The sequence below is a fragment of the Dama dama genome, chromosome 27, assembly GCF_033118175.1.
Source record: "Dama dama isolate Ldn47 chromosome 27, ASM3311817v1, whole genome shotgun sequence".
Classification (NCBI taxonomy): domain Eukaryota; kingdom Metazoa; phylum Chordata; class Mammalia; order Artiodactyla; family Cervidae; genus Dama; species Dama dama.
The window spans coordinates 5,072,973-5,088,146 of record NC_083707.1 but is presented as its reverse complement, the minus strand read 5'-3'; the positions used below and the strand labels follow the sequence as shown (position 1 = coordinate 5,088,146).

General features: G+C 50.1%; 1 protein-coding gene across 8 annotated transcripts in view; it reads right to left on the bottom strand.

The window, feature by feature from the left end:
• Positions 1–254: 254 nt before the first annotated feature.
• The window catches only part of ZNF516 (zinc finger protein 516), a 96,682-nt gene continuing 81,762 nt past the window's right edge, over positions 255–15,174 (bottom strand). For all 8 annotated transcript variants that reach the window (XM_061131293.1, XM_061131295.1, XM_061131291.1 and 5 more), the window contains exons 4-6: positions 12,115–12,219; positions 11,321–11,388; positions 255–1,334 (exon numbers count right to left, since the gene is read on the bottom strand). In XM_061131293.1, coding sequence (XP_060987276.1) covers positions 1,275–1,334; positions 11,321–11,388; positions 12,115–12,219 — 233 coding nt within the window. In that variant the 3' untranslated portion in view covers positions 255–1,274. The remainder of the gene's footprint in view (positions 1,335–11,320; positions 11,389–12,114; positions 12,220–15,174) is intronic.

Here is a 15,174-nt window from a genome sequence, read left to right as displayed (position 1 = left end):
AGCAGTAACTTGTGATAATGCATAAGATCACTATGTGCAAAAACCTGAACGTCTCAGAAACCCCACCATCACACACAGTGTCATGGCGATGGGAAAAGAAAACATTTATCTCTGCGGAATACAATTTTAACTGCATACACTGCAAGGTTTAAGATCCTTTTTTATGGGCCTTAACCCCCGGCTAAAACTTGCCTCTGTGTGACTGAGGAAGAGGTATATAAAGCCGCCCCCCCCCCACGGGCCTGGGGGCCTCCACGCTCTGGGAACGAGGGAACTCACGAGTGGAGGCCCCCAGGCCCGAGGAGAAAAGATGCCTACTTGCTGGGACAGATGGACAGGAAGGCGGGAGTGGGGGGTGCGGGTGCAAGAGGGCCCCAGAGCGCCAGGGCCCAGGGGTGACCTGGCCCCCCACCTGCTCCAGGGGTTCTCCCGCTGTGACTCAAAGGGTCCAGGTCAGGGGTGGCGAGGGGGTTCAGTGGCTAGATCATTTGTTAAGACGGGCAGTCTTCCGTTGTAAGCAGTTTGCAGAATGTAGCCCTGTTACCAGAAGGTCCTGAGATTAAACAAAGCCTGCTTTTCTTAGTGTTCAACTAGCACTCTTTCCCAAAACACAGTCAAAGCCTTCCCACGGCCGTGTGTTCTCTGCCGGGTTCACTGGGCACAGATGGGAGCGGAACACAGCTGGGACAGGTGACGGGACCCCTGAAGACGGAGGACCTCGTCACCCAGCCACCCGCCGCCCCTTCGAGCCTGCTCCCACAGCACCCGAACACCCGTCCTGCCTCTTATTTACTATTTGAGATACGCACTAAGACGCGGAGAGGCCGGGGCACCTGTCCGCACCCCACCCCCTGCCCCCTTGCCGTCGGTCCCGACTTGACCCCCACGGTCCTCCAACATCCCGCATGGCTGCTCCAGTCCATCCAACACACACGAGCATCTTTCCAGTGTCTCGAACCTGTCTTGAGCGATACAGATGCTCTGTATTCCTGCCGTGCCTGGCAACACCTCGTTTACTGTAAGAAAACACGGACTACGGTTGGTGAGCACATGGATGCGTGTAGAATATCTACATATAATTCTAAGAAGAGCATCTTCGCCGATGTTTAGACACGTGACAAGAAGCCCCCCTTCAGCTTCCGCTCCGGCGGGTGGCTGCAGGAGCCGAGGCGGTGTCCGGCCGGGGGGTCTCCCACGGGGCAGCCAGGGTGGCTGTCGGGACGTGCAGGGGGGCTGCGGACGAGGTCACGGCGCAGGACAGACCAAGTGTGTCTCTAGGTTCCCTTTCTGAGAGGCACTGTGTGGACAGCATCTGCGTTAGAATGGTCTCTCCCCTGGAGGAAAAAAGACAAGAGAAAAGCTCATTTCTGCCTTCCGGTTTCTAGGCGCATTTGTCTTCACTACTTTCTTAGAGTCACCCAAAGCGCAAACAATGACCATCACAGAGCCTCCGAGTCGGCCGGCAGACACACCTGGCTTTAGCTGTAACTCATGACGCACGCTTAGTTAACTTATATGCAGAGTACATCATGAGAAACGCTGGGCTGGAGGAAGCACAAGCTGGAATCAAGATTACCGGGAGAAATATCAATAACCTCAGATATGCAGATGACACCACCCTTATGGCAGAAAGTGAAGAAGAACTAAAGAGCCTCTTAATGAAAGTGAAAGAGGACAGTGAAAAAGTTGGCTTAAAACTCAACATTCAGAAAACTAAGATCATGGCATCTGGTCCCATCACTTCATGGCAAATAGATGGGGAAACAGTGGAAGCAGTGTCAGACTTTATTTTTTGGGCTCCAAAATCACTGCAGATGGTGACTGCAGCCATGAAATTAAAAGACACTTACTCCTTGGAAGGAAAGTTACGACCAACCTAGATAGCATATTAAGAAGTAGAGACATTACTTGCCAACAAAGGTTCATCTAATCAAGGCTATGGTTTTTCCAGTGGTCATGTATGGATATGAGAGTTGGACTGTGAAGAAAGCTGAGCACTGAAGAATTGATGCTTTTGAACTGTGGCATTGGAGAAGACTCTTGAGAGTCCCTTGGCCTGCCAGGAGATCCAACCAGTCCATCCTAAAGAAAATCAGTCCTGAATGTTCATTGGAAGGACTGATGTTGAAGCTGAAACTCCAATACTTTGGCCACCTGATGCAGAGAGCTGACTAATCTGAAAAGACCCTGATGCTGGGAAAGATTGAGGGCAGGAGGAGAAGGGGACGACAGAGGATGAGATGGTTGGATGGCATCACCGACACAATGGACATGGGTTTGGGTGGACTCCAGGAGTTAGTGATGGACAGGGAGGCCTGGTGTGCTGCGGTTCATGGGGTCACAAAGAGTCGGACACGACTGAGCGACTGAACTGAACTGAACATGATGCACAAGCAGGAGGAGCTTGTAATGCCTTCCAAGGCAGCCTGGGCAACCCCCAGGGATCTACAGAGAGGCACCGGGCGGCTCCGGTCCACACACGAGAACAGCAAATCCTAGGGTCTGAACCAGCTCTGGAGAAAAGGTTGAAAAGATGGCAAGGTTGGACCAGAGGAGGATTCAAAAAAGCAATGCTATGGGGCCTTCCCTGGCAGTCCAGTGGTTAAGACTCGGTGCTTCCAGTGCAGGGGCATGGGTTTGATCCCTGGTTAGGGAACTAAGATCCCACAAGCCATATGATGTAGCCAAAATATATTTTAAAAAAAAAAAAAAAGAAAGAAAAAACAAGGAAAATCTGAGAAAATCATGGTCAAGAGGGACTTAGGGAGTCATGACAGTTAGATGTAATGTTGTATCCTGGAGAGGATGCTGGAAAAGGGTCAGGACATTAAGGGAAAATAGAGGAAATCTGAATCAAGTATGAATTTTAGTAAATTATAATTTTTTATTGGGTAAACTCTGGGAGATGGTGAAGGACAGGGAAGTCGGGAGTGCTGCAGTCCATGGGGTCGCAAAGAGTCAGATATGACTTGGCAAGTGAACAACAGTTCTTTTTAAAGCAATGCTCTGTAGTACAGAGTAGGTTTACATGTGAATGACAATTCCAGAACAGGGTTAAACTTGAGGGCCATATAAACAAACAGTACAATACTCCCACAGATCTGTCAGGGCCTGAGAGAATTCCACTCACTGCCCTAAGTGACGACTGTGCTGGAAAAACGGAAGGGGTGTTCTAAAGTCATGGGACCTGCAAGACGGAAGTGAGTGTGAAGGTGAGCCCCAGGTTTCAGACAGGCTCTCAGACGATGTCTGAAGCATTACTGTCTGAACAATGGAGCTTACAATCTGAAGACAACACAACAGGGCAAGATTAATCTCACTTAACTGCATTAACCTTCAACTAAAGTCTCCATGAAGTAAAGCCAACAGCTTGAAATTAGCATGCACACATAAAATGCAGCACTCATGTGAAATTCTAACTGCTTTCTGGCTATGCCTGCAGCAAGCCTAACAACAAGTTCAGGAGGAAGGTCCAGTTGACATAATGAATTAAATGCTTCTCTTTAGTTAACAGTTTCAGAAAACCCCTATGGAAAGCTCTGCATTCAGATGTCCAGTCGACATCTAGTGGAAGTCGGAAAGAAACCAACAACATTTTATGCGGGGCTGGGGGCTGGGCACAATGGTATGAACAGGGGCTTATTTGAAATGTAGGAAGCAGTAACAGAATGAGAGAGGTGATAAAACTTCCTTAAGTAGATGGTGAATTTCCTGCAGCAAGCTCAAAGTGGAAGTCATTCAGTCACGTTCCACTCTTTGCAAGCCCATAGTCCATGGAACTCTCCAGGCCAGAATACTGGAGTGGGTAGCCTTTCCCTTCTCCAGGGGATCTTCCCAACCCAGGAATGGAACCGGGGTCTCCTGCATTGCAGGTGGATTCTTTACCAGCTGAGCTATGAGGGAGGCCCGCAGTAACCTGAGAAGGATACCTTGTATTTTTGCACAGCGACATCACACAGATAGAGATCCATCTCCGATGGCGTTCATTCAAGGAAGGAAATGGCCTTTGTGTTCACGACAGAAAGATGGGAGTTATTGCTGGCTGTTAGGTGACTGGCTTTGAGTGTTTCTAGGAAGTAACTGTACATAGCAAACAGACTTGCCGGGGATTCCATAAATGGGTGAATAATGTGTATGAACATGAGTGTGTAATGTGTGTGTGTGTGTCTACAGTTTTTAAACAACACAGACTTCTCCCCAGGCAGCCCCTGCATTTCCCATCCTGTGGACCAGAATTCACAAACTTGTACTGGGAGAAGGAAAAAGGACCGTTAGAGGAGAAACAGGAGGATGGCCGTGTGTCCTTAAAGGACTAAAGTTTCACACTGCAGGCTCAGAAAATTTTTAAACTACTTATTTTGGGAGGACTGCAGAATCCAACCCAAATAACCAGGGTGTACAATTCAGTCCACAAATCTCGGGGCTGACATGCCTGCTCTTCCTGAATGAAGGGATGTGTTCAAATAGCATCTCACTTTTGAGAGAGTCGTTTTCACATCCTGACTCATTGGGACCATCACCTTACTACTCAATGCGGCAGGCCTACAGGGTTTTTTAAGAAATGAACACAATGCATCTAAGCAATCAGATGCTGTGGAAAAGGCAGTCATAGGAGAAAGCAGTCACAGAAATACTTAAACTAAGTGGACACATGATATCTGAGCACAAACGGATTGTTCTTATTCTCCCACAAAGAACGAGTCATCAGAAAATGAGAAGCCTGCTCTTAGAAAATTTGGCTTTTCTCTATGGCAGCTGTGTGATGTGTGGGTTCTTCAGTAAGACTGAAAGAAACATATCTTTCTTTAAGGCATTTCAACGTTCTAGGGATGAATACTGACTTCTGGAATTTGATGAGACCTACTTTTTCACCCCTTTTGTCTTACAAGGTAGAGGAATGCATATGTGCTCGTGTCTGAGGGTCAGTGACAGACACACACAAGTGCTGGTGTCCCCAGAACATGCAGGAGTCTTCGGGGCCCCAGACAGAAGTCAGTCTGCACATGAGGCCTGCCTTAGACACGCGCGGTGATGCTAAATGCTCTACGATGTACACAGAGTGTCTTGCTGAGAAGGACCTTTCCCAAGAAGCCAACAGTACGCTGCGGCTCACGGTGTCGCAGGTCACTTCGGATAAATCACTAGTTACATTCACGACTTCGGACATTATGCTATGTTAATGGAAAAATGGATGCTGTGTTTCAAGAGCTTACATGAGTTGGATTTACATGAGTAAGAAATTGCTGAGACAAATCCTCTGAATTTGGAAATGTGATCCGTGATACAGCGAATCTAAAAGTGATACTGAAAACAGACGTGTGTGCCTGCTCGGTTGCTTCAGTCCTCTCTGAATCTTTGCGACCCCATGGACTGTAGCCCGCCAGGCTCCTCTGTCCACGGGATTCTCCAGGCAAGAACACTGGAGTGGGCTGCCACGCCCTTCTCCCAGGATCTCCCTGACCCGGGATCGAATCCAAGGTTCCTGCACCTCCTGCATTGCAAGCAGGTTCTTTATCCGCTGAGCCACCTGGAATGCCCACGGGAAACACATAAGGGCGCGTGCTCGGTCATGTCCGCCTCTGTGTGACCCCAGAGACATAACCCATCAGGCTCCTCTGCCCATGGGATTTCAGGCAGAATTCTGGAGTGGGCTGCCATTTTCTGCTCCAAGGGATCTTCCCCACGTCTCATGTCCCCTGCACTGGCAGGCGGGTTCTTTACCTCTGCGCCACTGGAAACAGACACAGAGAATCAAGTCTACCGGCCACACCATTTCTCCATCATTTGCATCAGAACCTCTGCAGCTAAAAATGAGACAAATTATGTTGCCATTTATTTTATCATTTCTCTTTATTTTGATTAATGGAATTATTTCTCCAGCTTAACTATTTCAAAATAGCATTTAGAATAGTTAAGAAATAAACTATTGATCATAGACTATAAATTCTGGCAAGGAATCCAAACAAATCAAAACACCAGATTTCATATTTCAGAAAAGACAGTCTGGTCTCTGAAATCCTGAAACTAGGGGAATGGAAGGAGAGTGGGTTAATTTTTCTTGGTTTTAGACATTACTTAATTTCTAACATTTCACAAACAATATAGTGGAAAAACACAATTTCTCCACAACATTAAAAAAAAAAACCCTACTTTTTTCTCTAACATGCATAGCACAATGATACCAATATTCAAGCATATTATGTTCAAAAGTATTCTTTCTAATGATTAATTTTGACAATGACTCTATGGCAGAGTATTTTGAAAATGATGATATGCATGAATCCCTCCTCTTATATAAAGTTTTGCTTGGAATATTAGCTTCTCTTATGATCAGAATCATCTTCCCAATACAAGCACAAGCAGTGGGTGCCTTCCCTCCCCCGGGGCTGCAGAAGCTCACTAGTGAAGCGGGCTCCTCAGGGCCGGGGCTCAAGTCCGTTTACAAGAAATGCCAAGGAACGGGATGCCTACAGAATCGATACTATGCCCAGGAACCAACTGTTCGACACCCTACTGTCTCCTAACCCAGACCTTTAACTCCTAATGAGTCAGCAATCCTCTCCACCCCACCCATGAAAGGAACATGCTGATGAAGACACCCATCTGGGATCTCAGAGTTTCAAGTGCAAGCCTGTGTGTAGGGCTTGGTCAGCACGCGTGCAGAAAGAGATCACGGCCAAAGACACATCAAAAGGAAGCTCTTTCAGGCAGGGCGATGGAAGAGAGATGGATTGGGAATTCAGGATTAGCAGGTGCAAACTATTATGTATTATGTGTGGGGTGCATAAACAACAAGGTCCTATAGCACAGGGAGCTAACTATATTCAACATCCTGTAATAAACCATAATGGAACAGAAGAAAAACTAACCTGCATGTATGACCTGGTTCAAAAAAAAAAAAGAGGAAACTCTTTCATTCCTCCTCAAGTAACTAAATTAACTGAATAAATCTATTCCTGCATCTGGATATTATGACATTAGGATCATCCCACATAGAAAATTCAAATATTATCTCAGCAAAGTCAGTGCAGCTGCTGAATGTGGTACAGACCCAGCGGCCGCCCAGCAAGGTGGGGTCCACCAGGAAACCAGGAACCACATCATGCCGACGACCCTTTCCTCAAACTGAGAGTTCTCCTATTCTCCCTTTAAGGTGCAAGTAGCACAGACAAAACCAGAGCGCTTCCGAGCACACTGCCAGGTCCTGACGAGGCAGGAAGGCGGCAAGAGAGGAAGCGGCCGAGACCCTGGGCCCCTGAGCACAGCTGTCCCCGAGGGGCGCGTCCACACGGCATCGCTACGCGTGTCCACATGTCCACACACGCGTGCACCACATATGCATGGTCCCCTCGTGGCCCCAGCTGTCCAGGACGACGGCTCACTCCTAGGAAACGGACAGCTGCTAACGTGCTGGGCGTGCAGCCTCCGCCGGGCTCAGCGCACCGTCCTCAAGAACTTTCTCAGTGAGCACAGAAGCGTTGCTGCTGTCCTCACGTGACAGATGAGGACACTCAGGCGGAGTTCACCCGCCCGAGGGGAGACCTGGGTTACAGCCTCCTACTCGGCAACCCAGTACCTTAGTAACTCATATTACTGAGTCGCTTGGAGTTGAACTGGCTGATCTTGGCTGCTCCTCAACGTTGCAAGCTATGAAATATTCATATGTCCTCGACCCAGATCGTTCTAGCTCTCCTCCACTTCAAACCCACATATTCACCTGCCAAGAGGCATCACCAACTTGAATTGAAGGTCGATGGGAATAGATTTTGTATGGCTCCTCCGGCCATGTTCCAGGCACTGGGACAGGCTCCTCTTGGGAGCTGTATAGAGCCAGAACCCGGGTCCGGTCCACCCCTTCCCTGCTCCCCGCCACATTCAATCCTCGAGTTCCTCCGCCCCCCGAACACCCCCACACCCATCTGTACCCCCAAGCCTCTCCTGGGTCTCTCTGGGACTCCTCGAAGCCCCTCCAGAGCCGGGCTCAGTCCACTGTCCAGAGTCTCCACAGTCTGTCCCCTACCCAGACCAACCCGACTCACCATGGACCCAGCACTGATGACATCAGCCCCACTCAGGGTCCCCAAGTGCACTCAGGACAGATTTCCCGCATCTCAGCCCTGGGACCCACGCCTGTGTGTGTCTCCCCAGGCTCCTGTGCCGAGCTCCTGCCCACCTGCCCAGCTCTCCCCTCCAATGAGACGTCTCCTCCGCCTCTGGGGGGGGGGGGTCTCTGCAGGGGGCACCCACCCTGCTGTGCTCCTGCCCGCCCCACACACTCTTCTCAACGCCCCAAGCCTGGGTTCCGGGACCCTCACCCCATCAGAGTGGCATCTCTAAACCACCCGCCGGACCTCAAAAACTGTAAAAGCAGGAAAGATATTTCCCTTCACCTCTAACATCCTGATTATTCTCCACCAGGAAGGCAGAGCCTGGCACACAGGAGGGGCTCAGTTAATACTGTTAATGAGTGGACAAATGATTATCATTAAACTGCATTCCCAAATACTGTTTCAGTTACATAATTCAGCATCTATGATGTACATCTATAAAAGTGCATCCATTTTAAGTGCTACATCAAATAACTTCTACATGAATACACAGTGTTGTATGATTTTTTTAAAAAATCCCTCGATCCACAGCTTCTAAAGCCCACAGGAAAAGAATATGATTTAAATATTAATTAGTTAATGTTGGCAAAGCAAGCTCAGCATGAAAAAGAACATGACTGACCAGTATGATGAGTCCCCTTCTAGACATAAATAACTACAGAATCACTCTATGAATCTATATTGTATCTTAAATCTAAGATAGCAACTGTGGTTTTTGTAAACAATGAGCACTTCACCTAAGGAAGAACACTGAGATGTAAACCAATATCTACTATTGCTACGTTTTGCAGTTACTCTGGCAGACACGTCTCTATGAGAATTCTAAAATTCCAAAGTACTCTAAAGAAAACGGAATTTCCTTCAAGTACCAGAACATCCAGCAATTAACCAACGAAAGCTACTGTGAATGTAAGGAAGGACAAAAAGCACTTTTCAGAGGCCATAACCTTGAATATGCCATCACAAGTGTGTGTACTCGGTCCTGTCCGACGCTGTGACCCGCCAGGCTCCTCTGTCCATGCGATTTCCTAGGCAAGAATACTGGAGTGGGCTGCCATTTCCTCAACTCTAGGGGATCTTCCTGACCCAGGGATCGAACCCAAGTTTCCTGCATTGGCAGGCCAGTTCTTGACCACTGAGCCACCCGGGAAACCCATAATTAACACAGAATGAATTTAAAACACAGTCTCAGTGATTTGTCTTGTTGATCTATTTCTCCTACGACAGAAGCCTCTTGCAGAGACTTAGCTAGAATTTGCATGCAGTTAATAAGCTGCTGTGTGTCCCTGAAGAACCTCACAGCACTGTTCAGAGACCCAGCCAGTGCTTCCCCGCCAGCCCCACCCAGTGCTCGCCTAGAAAAGCCACACCTTAGGGGGATGGAACAGGTCACCTGTGTCTGCAGGGATGCTCTGAACTGACTCCACTCACTCTGTCCGTGAGCAATTCTCCAACTATGGCACGGCCTCGCTGCTAATACAACCCGCAAACAGCATAGTGACTCCTGTTGAAAGGGGGTTTCACTTCTGTTAAAAAGGAGAGCGTGGCCCAGTTTGAGCTGAGGTCACGTATGTCCAGAGATCTTTCAATTCAGCATTCAGATGTTATTTTTTTTTCATAAATTGTGACAGCATCCTGAAATAACAGCTTTTCATTCTAAAACTATGGGTTTTATTAAGAGATGAGGCACTTACTAAAAAACTACAACAAAGGGCAAGGCATTCTGTCCGTGATGTATGAAGAGAAAACTTTATAAACAACAAACAGGGATTCTGAAAACTGGATAAAAACGAAACCAAAGACGCTGATGAGGTCTGGTCGCAGGCTCTGGGGAGGGTTATTGCACACTCTTCTCTTCCTGAAAAACAGGCTGGGTTCCTCTGTACCTCTGCCACCCTGGCCGTTGTCAACGACCAGGAATCCCACACAGGAACAGCAGGGCATCAGAATGGACCTGACCGCCTGGACGGGATCCTGGATGTGTACCTTAGCGGCAAGGAAAACCTTCTTCATTTACAAAGGGGAGGTTGTGGCTACAGAATCTTCTCGGGCAACTGATGAGAAAGCATGACGGTTACGAAGAAAACGCTTGTGGGAGGACAGAGGGTGGGCTGACGTCCCGTAAAGGGACACAATGGAGAGGAGCCTGGAACCACGGGGTCCTGGTCCAGGGTCACAGGGCAGACCACTGAGGACCGCACAGGCCTCCCGACCTCAGCGCTGCATGCCGAACCCCAGGCACCCGCGCCCAGGAGGCCACCACGCTCTGCAGAACGAACAGTTCCCACACGGAGGCCACACCTCTATGTAACTCAAGGCCTATGCACATGCACACGCGTGTATATGCATTCTGGCCGAGTTGGTGCCATGCGTTACAAAGAATAAAATCAGGACAAGGGTGAGGCCACGAGAGACCAGACTCGGCAGCAGGCTTCTTACGGAGCGATTCAGAAATGCGGTTCTGAACTAAAGACACCGCAGAGGCGGAGAGGATGGACCTGAGCCGGGCACACAGGGAAGGGAGGCGGAGAGCAGCGCCTGTGTCTGGAATCTAGAGACCCGCACAGATGAACTTCTGTGCAAAGCAGAAACAGCGTCACAGGTGTAGAAGACGGACATGTGATACCAAGGGGGGTGGGATGAGCTGGGAGACTGGGACCTACAGGTATGCACTGTTGATACTATGTATACAACAGGGAGCTAATGAGAAACCGCTACACTGCCCAGAAGCCACCATATAACTTGGGGCTCTGTGGTGCCCTATGCGAAGGAAATCCAGAAAGGGGATATACGTACGTGATTCACTTTGCAGTACAGTAGAAACCAACACCTCAGTGTGAACCAATGACACTCTGATACAAATTTTTAAAAATACGATTCTGAAAACAGGAGGGGAAGCATAACTTGGTCTCAAGTCATAACTTCCAGGGAAAACGTCCCAAGTGGAAAAGTCTGACTTTTAGAGTTTTTCATCACCCTCAACAGGACCCAGCGCAGCTGCATGGACCACCAGCTGTGTCATTCACAGCCCCGGGAGCTTCTGGGACTATCAGTCACCCCCGGACTGCTTGGCAAGGGCTGGGTTCTGATTCAGAGCAGAGAAGAGCTACTTGCACACCTGGTAAAACACCGCGTGGAACCCTGAGGACCACGGTGACACCCATTCCCAGCTACCACGTGAAAACCCACTGCCCAGGAGCGGGGAGACCTACTTGTTTGGGGGCGTCTGCAGAGGTGGCGCGGGCGTCAGCACCTCGGAGGCCGTTAGACTCGAACAGCACTGCGGGGACAAGGACACGCGTCAGCAGGCGGACCCGAGCTTCCCATCACCTGGGACGCGCGCCCCGCACAGACCAAGCACTCGCAGGCAAAGAAGATGCCAGCCCAGCCTGTGGCCAGGAAATAGCAATTTACCATAACACTTATGCTAAGTGACTGAAAACGCTGCCTGGGGCCCGTGGCCTTTTTAATTCAGGCTTCACCACGCAGCACCCCACCAGGGACAGCATTAATTAGCGGGGCGCGTGCAGAGCCCCCCCCCCCCACCACGCAGCCCTGTCACTGCACATCAGACCCTCCGGATGCGGATACACCCTCTGTATCAGAGGGGCACGCGGGCCCGCCGGGGGGGGCTTGCAGTGTCCCCACCACACACACGCACCCAGTGCAGGCCAGCTCTCTGCTCACAGGCCAAGGAAAGGTGCCACTTAGCGCCGCCTGGTGCCCAGGCCGGCCGCTGCTGGCGAGCAAAGAGCCAGCATGCGTCATGCCCATGGACAGCTCGGCTTTCAGCGCGTCCCGGTGGCAGCATGCAATTAAAATGCAGCATTTGCAAAACAGGCTCATCTCCGATCAAACCACAGGGCACTTGGATGCAGAGGCAAAGCCTCTTCAGGCGCAGGGGCTTGATGGAGAGTTTAGAGCGTGACCTGCGCCCCCCACCCCCGACCGGGGCCAGACCCAGGGAACGAGGCTGCATCCCAGGAGCCGGGGTCCGCGGGCGTACCTGTGTGAGCCCGCATGTGCGCCCGCAGGTGGCTGGGCTGGTGGAAGCTCTTCCCACACTCCACGCAGATGAAGTCTCCCGGGTGGGCCTGCGTCCGGAGTGTCCCTGGGGGGCGACGCAGGTGCGGGGAGCGGGGGAGAGGGGGGCAAGAGGCAAGCATCATTAGTCCCTCTGAGCCCTGATGGGAGGCACCCCCAGGCCCTCGGCCAGGACCGAGAGGGCGGACAGGATACAGCGACTTAAACCTGCTCCCGTGATGTGCCCTCAGGTGGGCGGGGCCTGGGCAGCAGGCACCCCGCATCCGCCGACGGGGATGCGGCTAGACAGCTGAGGGGCCAGAACGCAGGGCTGGTCCGGACCCCGCAGCGACGCCACACACCTAAGAGCTATGCCATCCTCGCCCCCCGTCTTCCATGCCCACAGCAGGCAGAGCACAGACGGGACACCTGCAAGGAGGCTGCGCTTGAGCACCAACCTCCCGTCCTTCCTGGTCCTAAAAGACGCCTGGCTTTTGTTAGGGAAGGAGGCAGAAGACACTTTCTTGTTTGCTTGCCTTTTCTGTTTGAGAGAAAGGGCTTCCCTGGTGGCTCAGTGGATAAACGATCGCTTGCAAAGCAGGAGACTTGGGTTCAATCCCTGGGTTGGGAAGATCCCCTGAAGGAGGAAATGGCTACCCACTCCAGTATTCTTGCCTGGAGAACCCTTTGCACAGAGGAGCCTGGCAGGCTGCATCCATGGGGTCACAAAGAGTCGACACAACTGGAGCGGCTGAGCACACACACTCTCTGAAGAAAGGGCTAATTTTTCATGTATTAGCTCCCAAACCACTTCCTAGAGCCTGACCTTCCCTACCAATGGCTCACTGGTATCTCAAGTCAATAAGAAGACAAAAATCAAAAATACTACCTAAAAAAAGTTATGCCTATAACAATAAATTTTTTTTAAATGACGTTCCCTGAGGAATTTCTGCACCCTGAGCCTGATGTTTGAATGCAAAAGGCGAGTGCAAGGATGACCAAGGGTCTTTGCCTAATTATCTGAAACCAAATCACGCTTCTCATCCTAAGTCAAAAGAGACTGCATATAAAAATAATATAAAATTAATGCTACTTGCCCTCTGTCCATGGGATTCTCCAGGCAAGAATACTGGGGGGAGCGGGTTGCCATTTCCTTTTCCAGGGGATCTTCCCAGCCCAGGGATCGAACCCCCATCTCTTCCGTCCCCTGCACTGGCAAGTGGGTTCTTTACCTGTAGCGCCACCTGGGAAGCCCACACTACGGACACTGTTTATGAGATAACAGTCAAGGAAATGTGTGAATTGCAGAGCACATCCTGGCAGATTTCTCACGGGACATGAGATGTGAGTCTCTGAGAAACAGAACAATCTGCCCACAAAGTTCTCAGCTTCCCACAGCCTCCTTCAGGGACGTGAGAGGACGACAGCACATGTTTTAACCCACCCGTCCCCTGTTATCAATGAAAGATCCCTTACTGACTAGACGGGGTCCCCAGTTCCCAGTAAGACATGGCAAGTGTCACCAGGGCAGGCGACCCCAGGAGCCATGGGCTCCTGTGCTGGGCCCACTCACCTCGCCCTGGCTTTCTGATCGAGCTGGGGTGGGGCAGAAAGCTGAGGAGGACATCCCTGGATGACCAACTGATGGGCTCGAGAAGGGGCTCCTAAGAGTGCTGGACTCGCCGGTCCTTCCAAGCATGGCAGCTTGACGGTTAAGACCGCTTCTGCCAACAGCTCAGCTGCTCAGGACGGCCGCCCAAGAAAACCTCAGCTTCACCAGAACTCCTGCTCCTCCCTCCCGTTCACTATGAGCCCTGTCCCCTGGGCGCTATGAAGACCCTCAGGGACATTGGCCGTGGGAGCCCAGATTTTCCCAAAAAGTAATGGGCTGCACCTAAACGCAGGTCTTCACTGCGCCTCCCGGTCACCCACTGATGATGAACCCCCCTCACATGGCCTCTGCAGCTAATCCTGACAACATGAGAAATTAACCACTGCGATGCTTTTTTTCTAAGTAATTCCCATCCAAACCAGCAGCAGAAAAAGCAGGATAGTAAGGTTCTGTACCCACCCCTGAGCTCGTGTAGCCACTCACCCATTCTGATTTCCTTGTGCTAAGTATGCACGCACGTTCCCTCACGCGCGAACACAGACAGACACACACACAGACACACACACACACACACACAGATTCGTCCGTGCATTCTATCACATCATTTTCTCCCTACTTTTTAAAGAAAAGACCCTTGCCCTTTATGGTCAATAATATTATGCCTAAGCTACTCCAAAATTCTGAGCTAGTAAGAAAGGTTACACACTTCATTTGAATTGAAGCCGCTTGCTCACGCGGCTCTGACACTCTGACCTCAAAGGTAAAGCTATGGATAAAGTGGGCTCAGAAAGGAAAGGGAGAGGGGCCTGGCGGGTCTTCGGGGGGCACCTGCAGACTCGCCCCCAAAGCCCTGCCAACACTCATTCAAGTTCATCATGCTGAGAGGTGCCCAGCACGCCCTGCAAGGAGAAGGATCCCGCAGAGACTCTACCAAAATGCACACAACCGAAGCCCACCTCTTCCATCACCTGATCAGCGTGTCTCGGGCATAAAGTGGTTTTGTTTTTTTTTTTTAGAAAAACAAGAAAAACCTTATATATTATCCTATCTGGAATTACCCTATTCTTTTATTTTCAATGTTTTTATTCAAAAATCCATGTCTTCATCTACTGCAGGCTGGATACAAAGTCTGGACATGCAGATAATGTATTATTTTACGACTTATTCTATCCACAAACCATTCATGCTACCCTCACACCTGTTTCCAGACTGGGGATCTACGTTGCAGAATGATCACAGAAAATGTAGCTCTTTTCATCCTTAAACAATTGGGCTTCAAGCCCTAAGGGAAGTGACAGTGACCATTTCCATGTGATGTCTTTTCTCTTTTGGCAGAACTTTCAGACCATTCATTTCCACACAAACATCATTTGGTCAAAACACAGGTGGGGAAAAGCTCTCTGAGAATCCTCTCTCTTAACCTCAGAAAAC